At 39.0% G+C, this 18267-nt stretch overlaps 2 protein-coding genes across 2 annotated transcripts; both read left to right on the plus strand.

The window, feature by feature from the left end:
* Positions 1-19: 19 nt before the first annotated feature.
* gp1bb (glycoprotein Ib platelet subunit beta) lies at positions 20-3516 on the plus strand. The gene is made up of 2 exons (XM_067614371.1): positions 20-441; positions 2059-3516. Exons 1-2 carry the CDS (start codon positions 253-255, stop codon positions 2677-2679), a joined length of 810 nt encoding a protein of 269 aa, XP_067470472.1. The 5' UTR covers positions 20-252; the 3' UTR covers positions 2680-3516.
* Positions 3517-4148: 632 nt separating this feature from the next.
* On the plus strand, positions 4149-16912 carry dhx37 (DEAH (Asp-Glu-Ala-His) box polypeptide 37). The gene is made up of 27 exons (XM_067614385.1): positions 4149-4284; positions 4492-4596; positions 5300-5469; positions 6692-6804; positions 6922-7297; positions 8297-8445; positions 8551-8643; positions 8779-8875; positions 9237-9350; positions 9467-9683; positions 10680-10778; positions 10875-10945; positions 11038-11173; positions 11261-11337; positions 11866-12098; positions 12217-12328; positions 12446-12552; positions 12982-13170; positions 13417-13541; positions 14089-14205; positions 14294-14466; positions 14729-14843; positions 15290-15427; positions 15512-15606; positions 16095-16168; positions 16291-16388; positions 16491-16912. The coding sequence occupies exons 2-27, from the start codon at positions 4494-4496 to the stop codon at positions 16565-16567; spliced, it is 3468 nt and encodes a 1155-aa protein (XP_067470486.1). The 5' UTR covers positions 4149-4284; positions 4492-4493; the 3' UTR covers positions 16568-16912.
* Positions 16913-18267: the final 1355 nt, after the last annotated feature.

Consider the following 18267-nt stretch of genomic DNA (forward strand, 5'->3'; position numbering starts at 1 on the left):
TGAGAGAAAACCCAAGTACATATTAATTCATTACTAATTTATTATTTGGAAACTAATGTGTCCATATATGTTAAATCATACGCTTCCCTAAAGAAAAAATTCTCATTTTTTGCATGTTCAGCTGATCTGCTCTGACTAAAGGACAAAATTGACCACAGTCTCTATTTAGCACCAAATTACTATTCTTTCCAGGAAACTTCCTGGAACATTCTTAGGAAATTAAGTACCAACAACATGAAGTGTTACTGAGATATGTTCAATGTCCTGTTAGAAGTCTGTGTGTGTGGGTGTGTGTGTCTGTGCTCTACATATGTGTGTACGAGCGTCTGCATGCATTGGTCTCTGACAGTGTTTTTTATCAGTGAGTGCCAGCTGGCAGTAACACACTTGGCCTCTCAGAGCGACAGTGAGAAACACAGTCGTCTACTGAAGACACTGAAGGTAAACGACTCTCCTCAGACCATATTAAGACTTTTAAGTTCAGTAGCTTTTATAGATTAGTGATATTTAAACACGGTGTCTCAGTATTTTGTGATTTCTTGCCCTCTAACCACTTACATTATGACCTCAGAAGTCTGTTTTATAGAGCATGAAGGAAACTTTAAAAAGCAAATGCTCCTGAAATGAGATATTTTACACCTAGTTGATATTTTTCATATTGATGTCAATATACAGTGTCACTTTTAGAAATCTCTTGAACTTCTATCTGCTTTCCAGTCGGCCCTATGTCAGGTCTTGAACCCGAGGCTAGTGTGTGTAGTGATCCAAACATTAGAGCCAGGAGTGTAAAATGTACTATATATATTATTTGTATGCTGTATGAGCACACAGTGTTTGTGTATTTTATGGCTGCTTTAATATATATTCCATGTTAAATGTTTGCATGTGGTATTTTTGTACGCAATACTTTATTAGGGCTGCAACTAGCAATTATTTTCATTATTGTTTAATCTGTTGGTTAGTTGTTTGGTCTATAAAATGTCAGAAAATGGTGAAACATGTCGAGCAATGTCTCCCAAAACCCAAGATGACGTCTTCAAATGTCAGTCCACAATTCAAAGATATTCAGTTTACTATCACAGAGGACTAAAGAAACCAGAAAATATTCACATTTAAGAAGCTGGAATCAGAGAAATTGGACATTTATTTCTTAAAAATCGATTATCGAAATAGTTGGCGATTAATTTGATAGTTGAGAACTAATTGATTAATCGTTGCAGCTCTACAGTATATATGACAAGTATGCCATAAAAATATATGTGTGCAACGCGAATGCATTTAAAAGTTTATCTGGAGCTTATATGAGGCTTCAGCAGTCTGAGTTAGTCGCATCATGTGGATATCTGTCACATTTACAGTCCTTTTATTATCAAACTGTTGACTGTTGTTTTAAGACAGACTTGAAAAACTGTGAACCCATCCTTTAACGCTCTACTGTATCTCTCACTGACACATTCACTTCACATCCTTTACTGAGAAAAGAGTTTCTGTAATTTCAGTCTTCCTGCACCCTAATATGGTATCTATCATACACAAGTCAGCCATCAAGAGATATAAAAGGCAGTGACTCTTTGTTTTTTTTGCTCAACTTGTAATGAAACAGATTATAAAACTCTCTTTTCTTCTCTCTTCTTCTCTTTTCTTCTCTTCTCTTCACTCTTCCTCTCTTCTCTTCTCTCTTCTTCTCTTTTCTTCTCTTCTCTTCACTCTTCCTCTCTTCTCTTCTCTCTTCTTCTCTTCTCTCTTCCGCTCTTTTCTTCTCTTCTCTCTTCTTCTCTTTTCTCCTCCTCTCTTTTCGTCTCTTCTCTCTTCTTCTCTTCTCTTCTCTTCTCTTCTCTTCTCTTCTCTTCACTCTTCTTCTCTTCTCTTCTCTTCTCTCTTCTTCTCTCTTCTTCTCTTCTCTCTTCTTCTCTTTTCTTCTCTTCTCTCTTCTTCTCTTCTCTTCCTCTCCTCTTCTCTCTTCTTCTCTTCTCTTCACTCTTCTTCTCTTCTCTTCTCTTCTCTTCTCGTCTCTTCTCTTCTCTTCTCTCTTCTTCTCTTCTCTCTTCTTCTCTCCAGTTATTGATAAGGATGAAGGGGCTTCTGCTCCTGTGTCTGCTCTTCTTCTGTGGAGGTCAAAGGTCATCAGCCTGTCCTCACCTTTGCTCCTGTGATGGCAGTCAGGTGGACTGCAGCGCCAGGTCAATGTCCTCCTCCTCGCTCCCCGCCAGTTTCCCTGCCGGCACCACTGAGCTCCGTCTCCACAACAACCTGCTGACCACCCTCCCTAATGGTCTGCTGGACGACCTCACCTCCATCCGCTCGGTCTCCCTTCATGGGAACCCGTGGGTGTGTGACTGTGGGGTCCTCTACCTGCGGGCCTGGCTTCGACGTCAGCCCACCAGTCACACGTCACACCTGGGCGTCAACTGCAGCTCCCCTCCCAGCCTGAGAGGGAGGCTGGTGGTGTATTTAACTGAAGAGGAGGTCCTGGATTCCTGTTATTACTGGTACTGTGACCTGGCTTTGGCCTCGCAGGTGTGCCTGTTTGTGTTTGTGCTGGTGCAGGCGGCTCTGCTGGTGGCCGTCATCGTGTTTCTGAGGAAGTTTGAGAGGCTGTCCAAGGAGGCGAAGAAAACCACAGAGGAGAGCTTCACAGAGGCGGACGGTCCGAGGGAGAATGAGTACAGCAGCATCTGAGATTGAGCTGCGTTGTGTGGTTGTTAGATACAAAAGGAGTAAAAGAGATGTTTATCCTTTGCACACTGGAGAGAAAATGTCTGTCAGATACTTTGAAGTTGCAGATTATAATTGCAAAGTAACTTTTTATGCAGGTGACAAATTAAAGGAGAAACCTGAATAAATCAGTGGAGAATCAGAATCATAAACAGGTTTATTGCATAATAAATTTGATTTTTCTTTTTGTGCATTACTGTATTGTGACCTTTTAAACTTCCCATAAATTTATAGAGAGTTTACCTACATTGCATGTCGATATTTTGAAATTAAACATGCAATGTGAGTAAACAACAGGAAAAACCTCAATAAACCAGTGGAGAATCAGAAACAGGTTTATTTCCAAATTGGTTTGCACATACAAGGAATTTGCCTCAGTGTTTGTTGTGCATAACAATCAAAAAATACAATGTTAGAGAAAATATAAGCACCCTCAAAGTCAGGTGATCATAAATAATATAAATATACAGATGCAGATGCTTCCACACAGGGCACCAGGGATCTCTGAATGGTTCGATGAGTGTGAAAATGATGTAAATAATCTGCTGTGTCACCACATTTTGGACCACATTGAAGCTGTTCTGGCAGCTTGTGATGGTCCAACTCCTTAACAGACTTTATGTTGGCTTTCTACATTTATAATAACCCTTGTAGTTGAAATTTCAGTTTCCTGCCATTGTATGTTTGAAAAGCTAAATAGAGAATAATAATGGAAGTGTGTGGAAACTTTTTATATTTCTCTGTTTAGCATCTTGAGATGCCTGTTTTTGAAGAGTGAATGAGAAATAGTTAAGACTAATGTGGGTTTTTAAAAAAATTGCAATCACAATCAATATATCAATCAATTGTTGATATTTTTCAATTGTATGTGTTTTTGTAATTGCAAAGTATATTATAGCAAATATTTCAGATGTAGAAAAATTGCATTTTAATACCATTTTGTGCAATTTGTTCATCTACCAAAAGAATACACATTATTCTGTACATTATATTTATGTAGGTCTCACACAATATTTCAGATGTCTTTTTGTGCATAACGGTATTTTTGACATTTTAAACATCCCGTAAATGTATTGTATAAATAAATATTATGTGGATGTGGATAAATATTTATTTATCCACATTATGTGTCAATGTTTTGAAGTTTTTTTTCTCTCAGCACTTTTTTTTTTAAATTAGTGACTGTTATATTTTGGATCCTGTTAATAAAGAAAATTAATGGAAATCCAGCAGGCATCGTGTGTGAATATTGATATAATTGAGACGAAATTATCTGATTTATTTGAACAGCCTCGAACACATTAGTTTTGAAATTTTGATCAATAAACAATACAACAATTAATACGCTATACATGTATGTAAATTAACAAACACTAGTTGGTATCTGGGGGAATTTCTTATTTTTGCAGCGGAACCTTTCTTCGGAAACAACGTTTTATTTTTTAGCGACGGACAGTTTTACCCGAAGGACCCACACATGTTTACACGTGAGGTGTGTGCAAGGCTGGATTTTTAAACATCAAGTGTCTAAATCTCAGATTATGTGGTGCGACCTCTAAAAATAAAAAGGTTTGTATTTATAATCTTTATAAGGATTAAGTCGCTTGTTTAAACAACATTTATTCTGTAACGGTTAAGCTAGTTTAGCTAGCTGTTGCTACATCGGTGTTTAGCTGCTAAAATGTCAAAATCCCTCGTTTCTAACGTAACGAGTCATTGAGTAATGAGTTTAAATACATGTGTTTGTTTTACATTTAATTTTCATACCTCAATTAGAAATGGGGAAACTAAGGAAGAAACATAACTGGAAGGGGAGGCAGCAGAGTGACCCCCAACAACCAGCAGATGAAGAAAAGACAGAAATTGTGCTGGAACTAAAAGGTAAAAACAAAAGAGAAATGTGGATCCAAATCTGTCTTAAAACAACAGTCAGGTGTCCATATGAACAGTGAAAGAGGTTTTCCTTGCTGTAATCATTCCTCTTGTTCATACTGGCAATGAAATGATCGCCTTCAAATGTGCTTGCAATATAAGTGATGGAGGACAAAATCAGCAGTGTGTTCATACAGTCATTTTGTGCAAAAATGCATTTGAAAGTTTATCTGAAGCTTATATGAGGCTTCAGTAGTCTGAGTTAGTCATATCAAGTGGATATCTGCCACATTTACAGTCTTTTTAGCATCAAATTCCCTTTGTGTTTCCCTGTTGAGCTGCAGTGGAAGTATAGTAACAAAAAGAGGGACTTTGGCACTAAAAAGACGTTGAAAGATATCTACTTGATTTGACTCATTTGGACGACTGACACTTCATGTTAGCCTCAGATAAACTTTTAACTGTCAATTTTGTCCCCCATCACTTACATTGTAATTGCATTATGAAGGGATCTTCTAATGGTCAGTATGAACAGGACAAATGATTACAGCAATAAAAACCTGTTTCAATGTTCATTTGGACACCTGACTGTTGTTTTAAGTTTGGAAAATTGTGAACCCGTCCTTAAAGTGAAATCCATGATCAGGTGAAACTGTATGGCCAGTCCCATTTAATGTCCCCTGACTTCTCTTGATGTCTTTGTTTTCGTCAGATGGAGCCAGACTGAAGGGTGTAGATGAGAGCAACGCTTTGGTCCTTCCAGCCAACAAAGCCAAGAAGAAGAAACCTTCAGTGACACCTGTTTCCACAAAAAAGCCCCTCACAAAGAAACAGAGGAAAGAGCTGCAGAAGGTGCTGGAGCGCAAGGAGAAGAAAGCTCAGGTGAGAGACGGTCTGATGCTGCAGATTGATCCAAACATGTTGTTCTAAAAGTGGTCAAGACTGTACTTACAGTTATCATCACATTAATGTTTTTAGTTGTGCTGAAACGGTTATTAATTCAGTTTAGTGACAGAAAATTAATGAACAGTTTTAATTGATCAAGTCATTTAGAAACTATTTGGATAATCTATTAATCTATAGTATTTTTTTCAAGCAAAAATGCCAAACATTCCCAAATTCCAGCTTCTAAATTGTGAGGATTTACTGCTTTTCTTTGTCTCATGTGATAGTAAACTGAATATCTTCTGGGTTTTGGACTGTCCGTCGGACAAAATAAGGAGTTTGATATCATCACCTTGGGCTTTAGTGAATTGTAATGGTCATTTTTCACAAATTTTCAAAGACCAAACAATAAGAATATTAAAATGCTGATTAACTGATTGTGGTAATAATAGTCGCATCCCTTCTTCCATGTTCTCAAATGTGAGTATTTGCATTGTTTTATATCCTCGTAAATTGAATACAGTTGAGTTTTGAACTGTCAGTTGGGCAAAACAAGCAATTTGAAGACTTCACCTTTGATTCTGAGAACTTGTGATGTTCATTTTTACTTTTTGGTGACATTTTATAGACTAAAATATTCACTGAGTGATTAATCAATGATGAAAATAATCATTAGTTTAACTCTTAGTCTTGAGTATTGTTATGTAAATGTGAATCGGGACTTAATGGTTAAATATAGATGCTTACAATTACACATCTCCTTTGAAAACCATCTGCTTAAAGGTGCTCAGACTCTGGATATTTGGGCTGGATATCGATTTATAATGTGAAAACTGTCTGAAACTGTGCCTTTAAAGTTGGTCTTGTAAGGTTTGCAGTCTTGCGTATTTATTCTTTGATCTCATAGTCCCTAATTTAAAGGCAAATTTTGCCAATTTTATTTAGGTAGAGGTTTTGTAAAGCTGCTTGTGTGTAGACAAAATTTAACTTTGCCTTTTTTTTTGGTTAAATGAATAAAAGGTTTTCTACAAAAACTCATTAGTTGTCATTATCAGGATGCCACTAGACATGTGATTGAACCAATTAATCCCTACTTGGTTATTCATAGTAACACAGCAGATCATCACATATACTGTTCATAACATTTTAAGTAACTTTATATCATTGACATAAAGGACTAGAGCACATCCCACTGACCCGTCCTGTCTGTCCTGTTCAGAGAGCAGACATACTGACCAAGCTGGCGGAGGTTCAGCTTCCAGAGTCTGAGCTGAAGCTGCTGTACACCACGTCCAAACTGGGCACAGGAGGGAAGCTTTACCAGACGAAACAGTGAGTTCATGAATGAAACATGTTAGCTCAGATAAACAAAGGAAGTACGATCAGTCCGTTTCTCAGCGGAGGATGTGGAGAACACGCGGTTTTTATATTTTTTGGGGTTATTTCCAGGTCATCAGACGAACTACAAGATGGAGACTCTGGACCGAAGATCAGCAGCCTGAGTGGAGCGAACAGGAAGAGGAAATGGAAAGTGGAGGAGGAGGAAGACGACGAAGAGGAAGAACAGAAGGCAGAAGAAAGTAGCGATCTGGAAACATCGTCTGATGAGGATGAGGATGGCAAGGACCTTGAAGTGAATGAGACCACAGAGATGAGTGAATCTAAGGAAACCACCTCTGACTGTCAGGAGGTGAAAGAAGAACAACAGACGACAGAGAAAGAAGAAAAGAGTGAGAGGAAGGTTTCAGATCAGGAGAAAGTCCAAATCAAGAAGCCGTCGCAGCCGGCCATCTTTATTCCAGTTGACAGGTTGCCAGAAATACAGGTGTGTGTGTAACATCAGAGAAAATGCGTGTAAACTACTCTTGTTTTCTTCAGATAGTTGGTGTCTTGTCAGTTTGCTTTATATTATTGGTTAATAATGCGCAGAGCGATTTGAGGCCAATATACATTTTTGTCTTTAGAGCTGCAACAATTAATTGATCGACAGAAAATTAATCACTATTTTGATCATTAATTTATCATTTTGAGTTATTTTTTTAAGAAAAAATGCTAGAATTCTTCTGCTTCCAGCTACTTAAATGTGAATATTTTACTCTGTGACAGTAAACTGAAGATCTTTTGGGTTTTGGATTGTTGGTCGGAACAAAACAAGAAACATTTTAGTTTGAATCTTGGGCTTTTGAGAAACTTTGATTGATATTTTTCACCATTTTATGACATATGTCTCATTTATAGACAAAACAATTGATTGAGGAAATAATCAACAGATTAATCAATAATGAAAATGATTGTTAGTTGCAGCATTAATCGTCTTTATACGTCACATATCTGGAACAAACTCAGAAAACTTGAGGTCTGTTCTGAGCTCTTTTAAAACAAAGCTGTTTGCCACTGCTTTTTTTATTATTAATATTAAACCTGCAACGATTCGTCGATACAACGGTTAGTCACTCATCAGAAAATTAATCATCAATTTTTTAAAATCAAGTCATCATGTACATCTTTTTTTTTTTTTAACTAAAAGGACAAATAATTGGTGGTTTCAGGTTCTCAACTTTGAGAATTTGCTGCTTTTCCTTGTTTTACATCATAGATATTTAATGACATCACCTTTGAAGAGCATTTTTCATTTTACAAAATTTTATAGACCAAATGATTAATCAATGGAGAAAATAATCATTGTTTGCAGCTGTTATTATAAATTGAATTCTCCCTATTCATTAATATCTCTCACTGATCATTTTGAATTACGTTGTTGTTGAAAGGTGCCATGTAAATAAGATCGCCTTTGCTTTAAGTTTATTTCAACCCGTCGCTGCAGGAGTCCCGTTTGAAGTTGCCGGTGCTCGCAGAGGAGCAGGTCATCATGGAGGCAGTGAGAGAGAATCCCTGTGTCATCATCTGTGGAGAGACAGGAAGTGGAAAGACCACACAGGTGCCTCAGTTTCTGTACGAGGCCGGCTACGCCAGGTAGTGCATCCTCTTTGTGGTCCTTTAAGGTCTAACTGGATACACGTTAATATCTGATATCATGTGACTGATTTCTATCCATCTCTTCGTTCTTGTTTCCTCCAGCGGCGCCGGCATTATAGGCATCACTGAACCAAGAAGAGTAGCAGCTGTCAGCATGTCCCACAGAGTGGCCAAAGAGATGAACCTGTCCACACGGTAACAAAAATACTCTCCCTGCAGACGTCTTAAAATATTTAGCATGAAGAAATCTGAAAACCACAAACTAATAGAGACTAAAAAATCTCTTTGTGACGACATATTTTGTAATGGTGCCTGTTGGCGTGTGTTTAGGGTCGTGTCGTACCAGATCCGATATGAGGGGAATGTGACTGACGAGACCAAGATCAAGTTCATGACAGATGGTGTTCTGCTGAAGGAGATTCAAAAGGTATTAACCTTACTTTCCTTAAAGAAGACTGAAGGAATATGGACTACTGGTGTGATGACTGTTTCACAACACAACAGATAACAGTTTGAGCTTCCTAATTAAGCATACTGCAATGAAACTATGGAACTGCTTATTATTCTTAGCAAATCAAATACAGCAAAATCTAAATTATTTACAACTATGTGTCTGTTGCATAAATGGCTCTAACAGTTTTTTCAATATAAATATGAATCATTAGATAGTTGAAAACTGTTTTTTACATCATTAATGCCCTCTGTGAGCCTTTAAGTGCCTTCATGTGTCTGTAATTATTTATTGTACCTAACTTGTAACTCTTGACTGTAACTATCTTGTCTTATAGGATTTCCTGCTCCAGAGGTACAGTGTGATAATCATCGACGAGGCACACGAACGGAGCGTGTACACAGACATCCTCATTGGACTGCTGTCTCGTATCGTTCCGCTCAGAAACAAGGTGATTCACGCTGCTGTGTGTGTGTGTGATGTGTTCTACAATGTGTATGACATATTTTATACTGTTTTTACTTGTTATTTCATGTACGTATTCTCTCTCTCTCCTCCTCTCTGCAGAAAGGTTTGCCCATGAAGTTATTGGTCATGTCAGCTACTCTGCGGGTGGAGGACTTCACAGACAACCGGAAACTGTTTAAGACGCCTCCGCCCGTCATTAAGGTGGACGCTCGCCAGTTCCCGGTCACTATCCATTTCAACAAACGCACCCCGTTGGAGGATTACGCCGGAGAGGCCTTCCACAAGACCTGCAAGATCCACCGGATGCTGCCTCCAGGTGCACAGACACATTATATCATTTGACAAATGAATCTATTGGTGATGGTGAAATTAAAGATCATAAAATAATAAGTGTGTTTTAAGATATCTGCTTTATATGTTTCTCCATTCTTATAAGTCACTGATCAGTTTTTTTGCTCTTCTATAAACATAAGTTATCTAACTAATGGCACATGTGCAATAAACTAAACAAAGGTTAAAGTATAAACAACTATAAACAATATCAAAACATCCAAACAACCGAAAAAACTATTCCCACTAACAAACTCATGATTATCAGTTACTATACCTGTGCAATATTATATATAACAATTACTTATTTGCTAACTCCCAATTATTTAAAGTCAGTTTTGGCTCTTACATGACCCGCCCACAGACAGACTCTCCTTTATTTGTGATATTAATGTTGGATTCAAACAGATAATGAAAGACTGATGATGATAATAAATGTATTTTTGTTAGTTACATGTGAATATTTCTTGAGGGGAAACCATTTAAACCAGTAATTTTCCATTTTTTTAACCGATGTCGGCTGCAGTATTGTCTCTTTAGGTGTTGAGTGGATCTTTTTTATTATAACATCTTATCAACTAGTCATGTTGTAACGAGGAAAGTTTGTTTTATTGAGATACGTTAATTTTGTGAAATAGTGAGAAAGCTTTGTAATATAACAAGATAAAGTGATATGATGTTATTATTAAGTTTAATTTGGTATCTAGTAATAATGAGAAAATATCTCAGAATTATGTGAAAAATATCTTGTTATAACATGAAAGGAAAACTGAAGGAAACAGTAAAATATTTTAAATAAACCAGATTAAAGAAAGAAGTGAAGAATTTGTGTAATATTAAAGTTTATACTTTTCAGTGTTGTTGTTCTAGATGTGAATTAAACACGTATCCATAGCAACGTGCAGTAAGCAGGACAGCTGTTTCTGGAGTTTGACCCGCAGTCCTCTGGTTGTTAACCTGATCCCATGTCTTCGTCCTTCAGGTGGGATCCTGGTCTTTCTCACTGGTCAGGCAGAGGTTCACGGTCTGTGCAGAAAGCTGAGAAAAGCTTTTCCCTTCAGGAAGGGAAACACAACCACCGGTGAGTGTTAACATGTAGCTGTTTGCTCACTCTCACACTCCCTGAAATACAGCATCTCTGAGCAGAGAGCATGTTTTTATATGTTACTCTGTCCAGGTGAGGATGAGGAGGCAGACACTTCAGAGGCAATGAGGAAGTTTAAGAAGGCCAAACAGAAGAAGACTGTTGTGAGTGCTGACTTTTACTTGTATCAGTCCTCCACAGATAGCAGTTTTTACAGATAGTTTAAATTATATTTATGACATCCGTCTGTCTCCAGTCGCTGCCTCGTATCGACCTGGATAACTATTCCGCTCTGCCGGTGGATGAAGGGGACGAGGACAGAGATGCGGGGATCGGAGAGGATGAGGATGAAGGCTCTGACTTGGACATCGGAGACGATCCTGCTGACACAGGCAAGATTCACCGCTAATTCTCCAAATGTAGAGGGATGTGTTTGAGATAAGTGTCCTTCGTAACGCTGCTGTGTTTTGTCTCTATAGAGGAGAAGGCAGACCCGTCTATTCCTCTCTATGTCCTCCCTCTGTACTCTCTGTTGGCCCCGGAGCAGCAGGCCAAGGTGAGATTATTATCATGTCAGCACTGAAATGGATGAAAATCATGATCCTGGAGAAGGAATTTGGTTGTTTGAGCATTTTGGAATATTTTAATTGGTAGCAAAGAGTAAAAATTATATATATAAAATAGATATCTTATATAAATATATTTAATATAAAAGGTGTAAAGTTTTCCATTTTGATTTATATTTGACTAAAATGTAAATGTAATGTACACAAGTTTCTTCGTATATTAATGGTAAGAACTGTCTTTTCTAACGTGATACTATTGTGAACTACTGACGGTAAGAAGCTTAAATGACCTCAAGTCAAATATAAATAGTATATTTTCTAACAAAAACTACAGCAGAATTAATATGATTGTGTATCTTTCTGTACTGTTGCAGCAGGAAAGTTGCATAAGTACGTTTATAAGTAGTTTAGAAATATTTAAATCTGTCTGCTGTTGCATTGTTAAACTCTAAAAAACCTCTGAAGATGTTTCTCTCTTACCATGATATCCTGTGTGTGTGTGTGTTTCCTGACTGCAGGTGTTCAGGCCTCCTCCAGCTGGTGCTCGTCTGTGTGTTGTAGCCACCAACGTGGCCGAGACGTCTCTGACCATCCCCGGCATCAAGTACGTGGTGGACTGTGGTCGGGTCAAGAAACGTTTCTACGATCGTGTGACCGGAGTGTCGTCCTTCAAGGTCTCGTGGACCTCACAGGCCTCAGCCAATCAGAGGGCAGGTAGAGCGGGACGAACAGAGCCGGGACACTGCTACAGGTCAGAGCTTTGATACTGTGCAGTTACAGTTTTTACTTGAGGAGGATATTCACATATTTTTGTCTCATCTCAGTATGTAAAATAGTTAATTTAATCAGTTTCTATGATCTTTCTGCAGGTTGTACTCGTCTGCTGTGTTTGGAGACTTCAGTCTATTCTCAGAAGCAGAGATCACTCGCAGGCCTGTGGAAGACCTGGTTTTGCAGATGAAGGACCTCAACATAGACAAGGTCAGTAAACACTGAACAACTCAGACTTACCAGCAGGCTGTGGTGTGAAATACTGCTGTAAAAGAGGAAAACATATTCTTTTCATAGAAACACCTTCATGTTTTTTTGTGTCTGCAGGTGGTAAATTTCCCCTTCCCCACGTCTCCCTCCGCTGAGGCTCTCGTTGCAGCAGAACAGCTGTTAGTCTCACTGGGAGCTCTGAAAGAGCCGCCTCGCACCGGAAGGTAAGTGTTGTTGTTGGATCTCCCTCTTTTTCTCTCTGGCTTTCTTGGATTACGTAACTATTTCTTCCAACAGTTCAGGTAGTGCTGAGGGATTTTTGTTTCTGCTCACACTCTGGTTCTTACAGGGAAACATTAAAAAACAATATTCAGTTAATCAGCATATTTTTATCATTTTAACTGACAATTTTACATACCAATGAGAGTACAACAAATTGGTATTTTAAATCCATCTCATTATTAAAGGAAATCAGATCTTGTTCATTGTTTTTTCCTTAAATCTTCTCATCTAATCACCCTGTTCTTTTTATATTTAAAATTTTAACTATCTCTAGGTTTACCCAGTGTGATCATTAGATAAATTGAGCAAATTAGTAGTCATATCATGTGTCTGTACTGTCTAAACTCTTTTTTTTTTTTTTTTCTTGTAAGCATAAAAGAGATGGAGCAGGCAAGGCTGAGCTGTCCCATCACCCCGCTGGGCAGAGCGATGGCCTCGTTCCCTGTCGCACCGCGTTACGCTAAAATGCTAGCGCTCGGGAAGCAGCAGGATTGCCTTCCCTATGTTATTGCTGCAGTAGCAGCCATGACAGTCAGGGAGATATTTGAAGACCTTAACAGGTGAGGACACATGTTTTAGGCTAATGTCTCTTTATAAGAACTCTTCCAATGTGGCCGTGAATGTAATCCACTGGAAAACAGACTGGAAGCTCTTCACTTGCAGAAATGTATTATTTTTATTTATTTATTTTTTAACATGAGATGACTTGAATTCACATGAACACATGCGTCATGTTTCAAGCTCAGTGCTCCTTTCAGGCAGTATGCATCATTTTATATTCAAAACACGTTTTTGTCTCTCCTCAGACCTGCAGGTAATGAAGACGAGAGCTCCAAGCTGTCCCAGCGTCGGGCTCGGCTGACCCAAATGAGGAGGCTTTGGGCTGGGCAAGGAGCCTCACTCCTGCTGGGGGACCTCATGGTCATGCTGGGTAAGTCTAATTTTGTTCAGGTTGCAGTATAGGAAAGTATCGTACTGTAGACTGCAGCAGAGTCTGTCAGGTCATGTGTTGACCTTGAAATGTCACATGACATCGCTTCAAAATCAGTTTTCTTCCAGGCTTTAGCATGAAGCAGGTGGGATTTATATAGCTTAACAACTGCTGAACATCTTGTGTTTGCTGACCTCAGATGGTTTAAGTCTTCATCTTGCTGCAGTGATGTACAGGTATACTCAGGGACCCTCTGACATCACTATTGGGTGCAGTTACAGGTGCAACAAAGCATCAGTGATGCTGGGTTTTGACATCAGGAGGGACTTGATTTGAAGGATCTAATTGAGACTTTCCCCCGAAAATCTATGATCACTGTTTATAGGACAGAACTTTTACATACACCCAGATGTGTGCAGATGTGTTAGCAAAAAAGTTGACAGCTCACAGGTAGAGAAAAAGACAAGAGCAGTTTTAATTATACAGCATGTTTATATGAAGTATTTTAATGTGTTTCTACTATATTTGTGCTCACATGTGACTGCAGGTGCTGTTGGTGCTTGTGAATTTGCCGGCTGTACACCTAAGTTTTGCGAGGAGAACGGCCTGAGGTATAAAGCCATGGTGGAGATCCGGCGGCTCAGAGGACAACTTACAAATGCAGGTACACACATGTGAAAAACATGGAAAACTGAACACATAATGTGCGGCAGAAACATTCCAGGAAAATCATTTGTGTTCTTTCATCTCAGTGAATGCAGTGTGTCCAGAAGTGGGAGTATTTGTGAATCCAAAGATGACTCCACCAACAGAGCACCAAGTGGTTTGCTTGCGGCAGATCGTTCTTGCCGGACTGGGAGACCATCTTGCGAGGCGGGTACAAGCAGAAGATATTCTTGATCCAAAATGGAAGAATGGATACAAGGTAAGCGCTGCTCGGATGATTGTTAGTTGTGGTTTTGGAGAATGTTCTACTGCATCGCTCTCCACCTCCTCATCAAGCCTACCCAAACCGTGCACCACCTATCCAGTCGATGGTGCTGCCGCCCAGTGGATGGCTGTCGATTGGGTCGTGCACGCTGTCGACTGGGCGGCAGCGCCGTCGACTGGATAGGTGGTGCACGGTTTGGGTAGACTTTTGAATGAAACAGCTCTCCATACTCATCTGTATCTGTTTGTACTCATAGACGCCTCTTATGGACGAACCGGTGTTCATTCACCCAACCTCTGCACTGTTCAAAAAGCTGCCGGAGTTTGTTGTCTACCAGGAGATTATGGAGACCACCAAGATGTACATGAGAGGTAAATGAGCTTTGTGAAACGCCAGAAATGTCACTGGTGTGTGTTAATGACAGTAACCTGAGTGTAAAAAAGCCCACAAACCAGATGCTTATTTCTCCTCACTGCATGACGATGGTTTAAGAAATTATATGTTTCTACTCTTAAGTTTTTTTTTCTGTTTGATTTCTAGACTTCATCTTCAGAACATAACTATGACTTTTATATGACACAACTTGACTATCGATGTGTTTACAGTGTGTGGTGTTGTGGTGATTTCTATTTTTTTGTGGTTAAATATTATGTCATCTTGTCGTCTTGTTTTTTTATTGTGTGTCAATAAGTCAAATTCCTCTTACAGTACAGTAACGTTCGGCTTGAAGTGTAGGGTGTAGTGTTGCTGCGTTTGCTGAAGTTTGGCTGATAGTTCACCATCTTGATAAATTTGTCCTCTGTTCTGTTTCTGTCAGGTGTGTCAGCAGTGGAAGCAGAGTGGGTTCCTCAGTTTCTGCCTCAGTATTGTCATTTCGGCGCTCCTCAGGAGTCGCCATCAACGTGGTTTTGTTCCTCCGCGGGCACCATCAGATGTCACCGTTCAAGCACCTTCTGTAAGTTCTGAACACCAGAGCTGTGTTTCATGCCGGAAGGCGTTTCTGCCCCACATTTAAGTAACGCCTGTGTATTTCTTGCAGTCCGTGTAGGTTGGCAGCTGCCTGCAGTGGAGATGGAATATCCAGATGGCGTTGAGCGCTACAAACTGTTTGCCAGGTTTCTGCTTGAGGGACAGGTACTACAGCAAAACCCGAAAGACTTCATCTCTTGTTGTCTGTGCTTCAGGTTTAATTGGGCATAAACTCAACCGCTCTGTCAAACAGTAACAGACCTGATCACCACCAGCAGCTAGAGCCTGAATAAAACCTGATATTTTAAAGTATCTGTAGCTGTAATCAAACAAAACTATTGTTACTGCACATAATATTAATCTATGATCAAAATAATGTGTGATTTAAAATAACTATAATATAAATCCAATCCTTCCAAAAACACATTCAAAACATACCTAATCCTTGAATAAATTAATCAATCCACATCTTTTGGGCAGGTTTTAGCCTCAATAAACAACATACTGACATGTTGTTGCAATTACCAGCCCAAACATTATGTGCCATGGGTTAAAAGGAACATTAAAATCTGAAATGTTGTCAACCACCATCTGCTGGAGTCTGTTTATTTTATACATCATGTTTAAAGGCTAATACTTTGTGTGGTTTGCAGGTCTGTCCTAAACTAAAGAAACACAGTGGCCACCTTCTCTCAAACCCCTCCATCATGCTGAAAACATGGGCAAAGTAAGTTGGTACTCTCTCACACACCCTGCTCTGACCTCTTCTCCCTTTTTTTCCACTCAATAAATAGACTTTTGTTATAAGGATCAACCTTTAGTCTGACTGTTGTGACTTTGCCGCTGTAGGCTGCAGCCCAGGACGGAGGCTTTGCTGGGAGCGCTGGTGTCAAAGAGAGTTGACTGCAGAGAAGCCCTCCTCTCCGCCTGGAAGACTGAAGATAAATGTGAGGATTTAATGTGCTTGACGTGACTCGTCTGATTTGATTAGCCTTCTTGCGTCTAACCTTATTGTTTTCTCGTGTGTGTTTTTTTTTCGGCTCCTACAGTCCTGTTGTCTGCATACTGCCAGTGGCTTCCTGAAGCCATGCATCAAGAAGTAGCCAAAAGTTGGCCTCCGATATGAACGCTTACATCTAAAAAGAGGAGGGAGAAGTAAATTACAGACTTTTCATCAGAGACCTACACTGACCTACAGATCAGCAGAACCTCCTTCTTCACTGTCAAAAGGATTTCTTCATACTCTGCTGATTGTTTTAAAGTGCAGCTGTCACAACACAACATTGCCTTTTTCACCAGTTTGTAATTTTATATACTTTATCTATGACTTGTACAGTTTTCTTCAGGCAGAAAATATTTCAAATAGAGCTCTATAATGACTTTTTAAATTGTTATCAGTGTGCTGCTGTCAGTTACAGTACGTCTGATTTGGTCTTCATAAGACTCATTAAACCTTAGTGGCTCTGAATAAGGCTGGTGTGTGGTTTATTCATGGTGTCGATGAGGATTAAACAGCAGCTTCACTAATCTCACATATAAAAGTCTGTTTACTACTCATGAGGACTATTAATCAGCCTGTGGAAACTGTTGTATAATGTCTTTTGTGGCTCTGGAGGAACTTTCTGTGTTGTTAAATAACCCTGATGATGTCAGGGCAGTTAAGGTCTAATGAGAAGAAGCTGCTGGTGGAGACTGAAAGTTCATTCTTGATTTTAGACACAGCAGTTGACAAAACAATCTCACCACAAGTCACATTTAGTAGCTTTCATGGTGCTTTTGATCATATTGGAGGATCCTCCGCAGCAGATGGAGTTTTCCCAGTGGTCGAGGAATTGTAGATATTTTTTATATGTCTGGGCACTTCATAGACTTTGAACTCTGTGGTTTAAATGGTAAAAAGGTTTACAGTTCATTCCTGACCTTTAACCATCTCACCACAAGCTGTTTTGTGATATAATTAAAAGCTCCAGAAAAGCTACCAAATGGACCTTACAGTGATATTGTTTTGTCAAATCCTAATGGTTGCATCATAATAAAGATTAGTCCATGTTAAGGACCAAAAGTCACAATAGCCTTTTCTGCTTCAATGTTGACTACTCTTTTTTTTGTTTTTTTAAATTCATCTCTTGTGAGTCCTGCAACTTTAAAGTCTCCCCACACAAAAATGTGTTTTACTTCTTGTTACTTCAGTTGGATGTTTGAGCTTCACTGTGCAGAATGATGTATGTATAGGTTTGAAACTAGAAGGTTGTTTTCACATTCATCTCCTGAAAGAGGAAAGTGTCTCAGTGCTCACCTTATAACTCAGTGTAAGGCGTGTACCTATGAGCTGATTTTGTGATATTAAAACTAGTTAGAAGCCAGTCGTGGTGCGAAACTTACACGAGTGTGATGTGGAAATTCAAAGGCTCCAGTGCACATGCACTGATGCATCTGCATATATTCTTCTACATACATCTTCTTGCCACTGCTGCTATTACTTGGTACTTTCATACTTTTTTAACATTTATACTTTTTATTATTATTATTATTATTGTTGTTGTTGTTGTTGTTGTTGTTGTTGTTGTTGTTATTGTTTTGTTTTTATATCTTATTGCACTTGGACCAGGACCAGAGTAATGCTCATTTCCTTTACATGAACAATGTGTTGGAAACACAATAAAACACTGCATTATTAAAGTGTATTATGAAGGAATGTTCTAATGGCCAGTATGAACAGGAGGAATGATTACAGCAAGAAAAACCTGTTTCACTGTTCATTTGGGCGCCTGACAGTTGAAAAATTGTGAAACTATCCTTTAAATATGATTTTAAACGTGGGTATTT

This window comes from Thunnus thynnus, chromosome 2 (genome assembly GCF_963924715.1).
Source record: "Thunnus thynnus chromosome 2, fThuThy2.1, whole genome shotgun sequence".
Classification (NCBI taxonomy): Eukaryota; Metazoa; Chordata; class Actinopteri; order Scombriformes; family Scombridae; genus Thunnus; species Thunnus thynnus.

Excerpts from the sequence above, each read along its gene's own strand:
- gp1bb (XM_067614371.1), top strand. The coding sequence starts at position 253 with ATGTTCAATGTCCTGTTAGAAGTCTGTGTGTGTGGGTGTGTGTGTCTG. Across the intron at positions 442-2,058 it reads GTCTACTGAAGACACTGAAG|TTATTGATAAGGATGAAGGG; the intron begins GTAAACGACTCT and ends TCTTCTCTCCAG.
- dhx37 (XM_067614385.1), top strand. The coding sequence starts at position 4,494 with ATGGGGAAACTAAGGAAGAAACATAACTGGAAGGGGAGGCAGCAGAGT. Across the intron at positions 8,446-8,550 it reads TACGAGGCCGGCTACGCCAG|CGGCGCCGGCATTATAGGCA; the intron begins GTAGTGCATCCT and ends TGTTTCCTCCAG. Across the intron at positions 16,169-16,290 it reads ATGCTGAAAACATGGGCAAA|GCTGCAGCCCAGGACGGAGG; the intron begins GTAAGTTGGTAC and ends TTGCCGCTGTAG.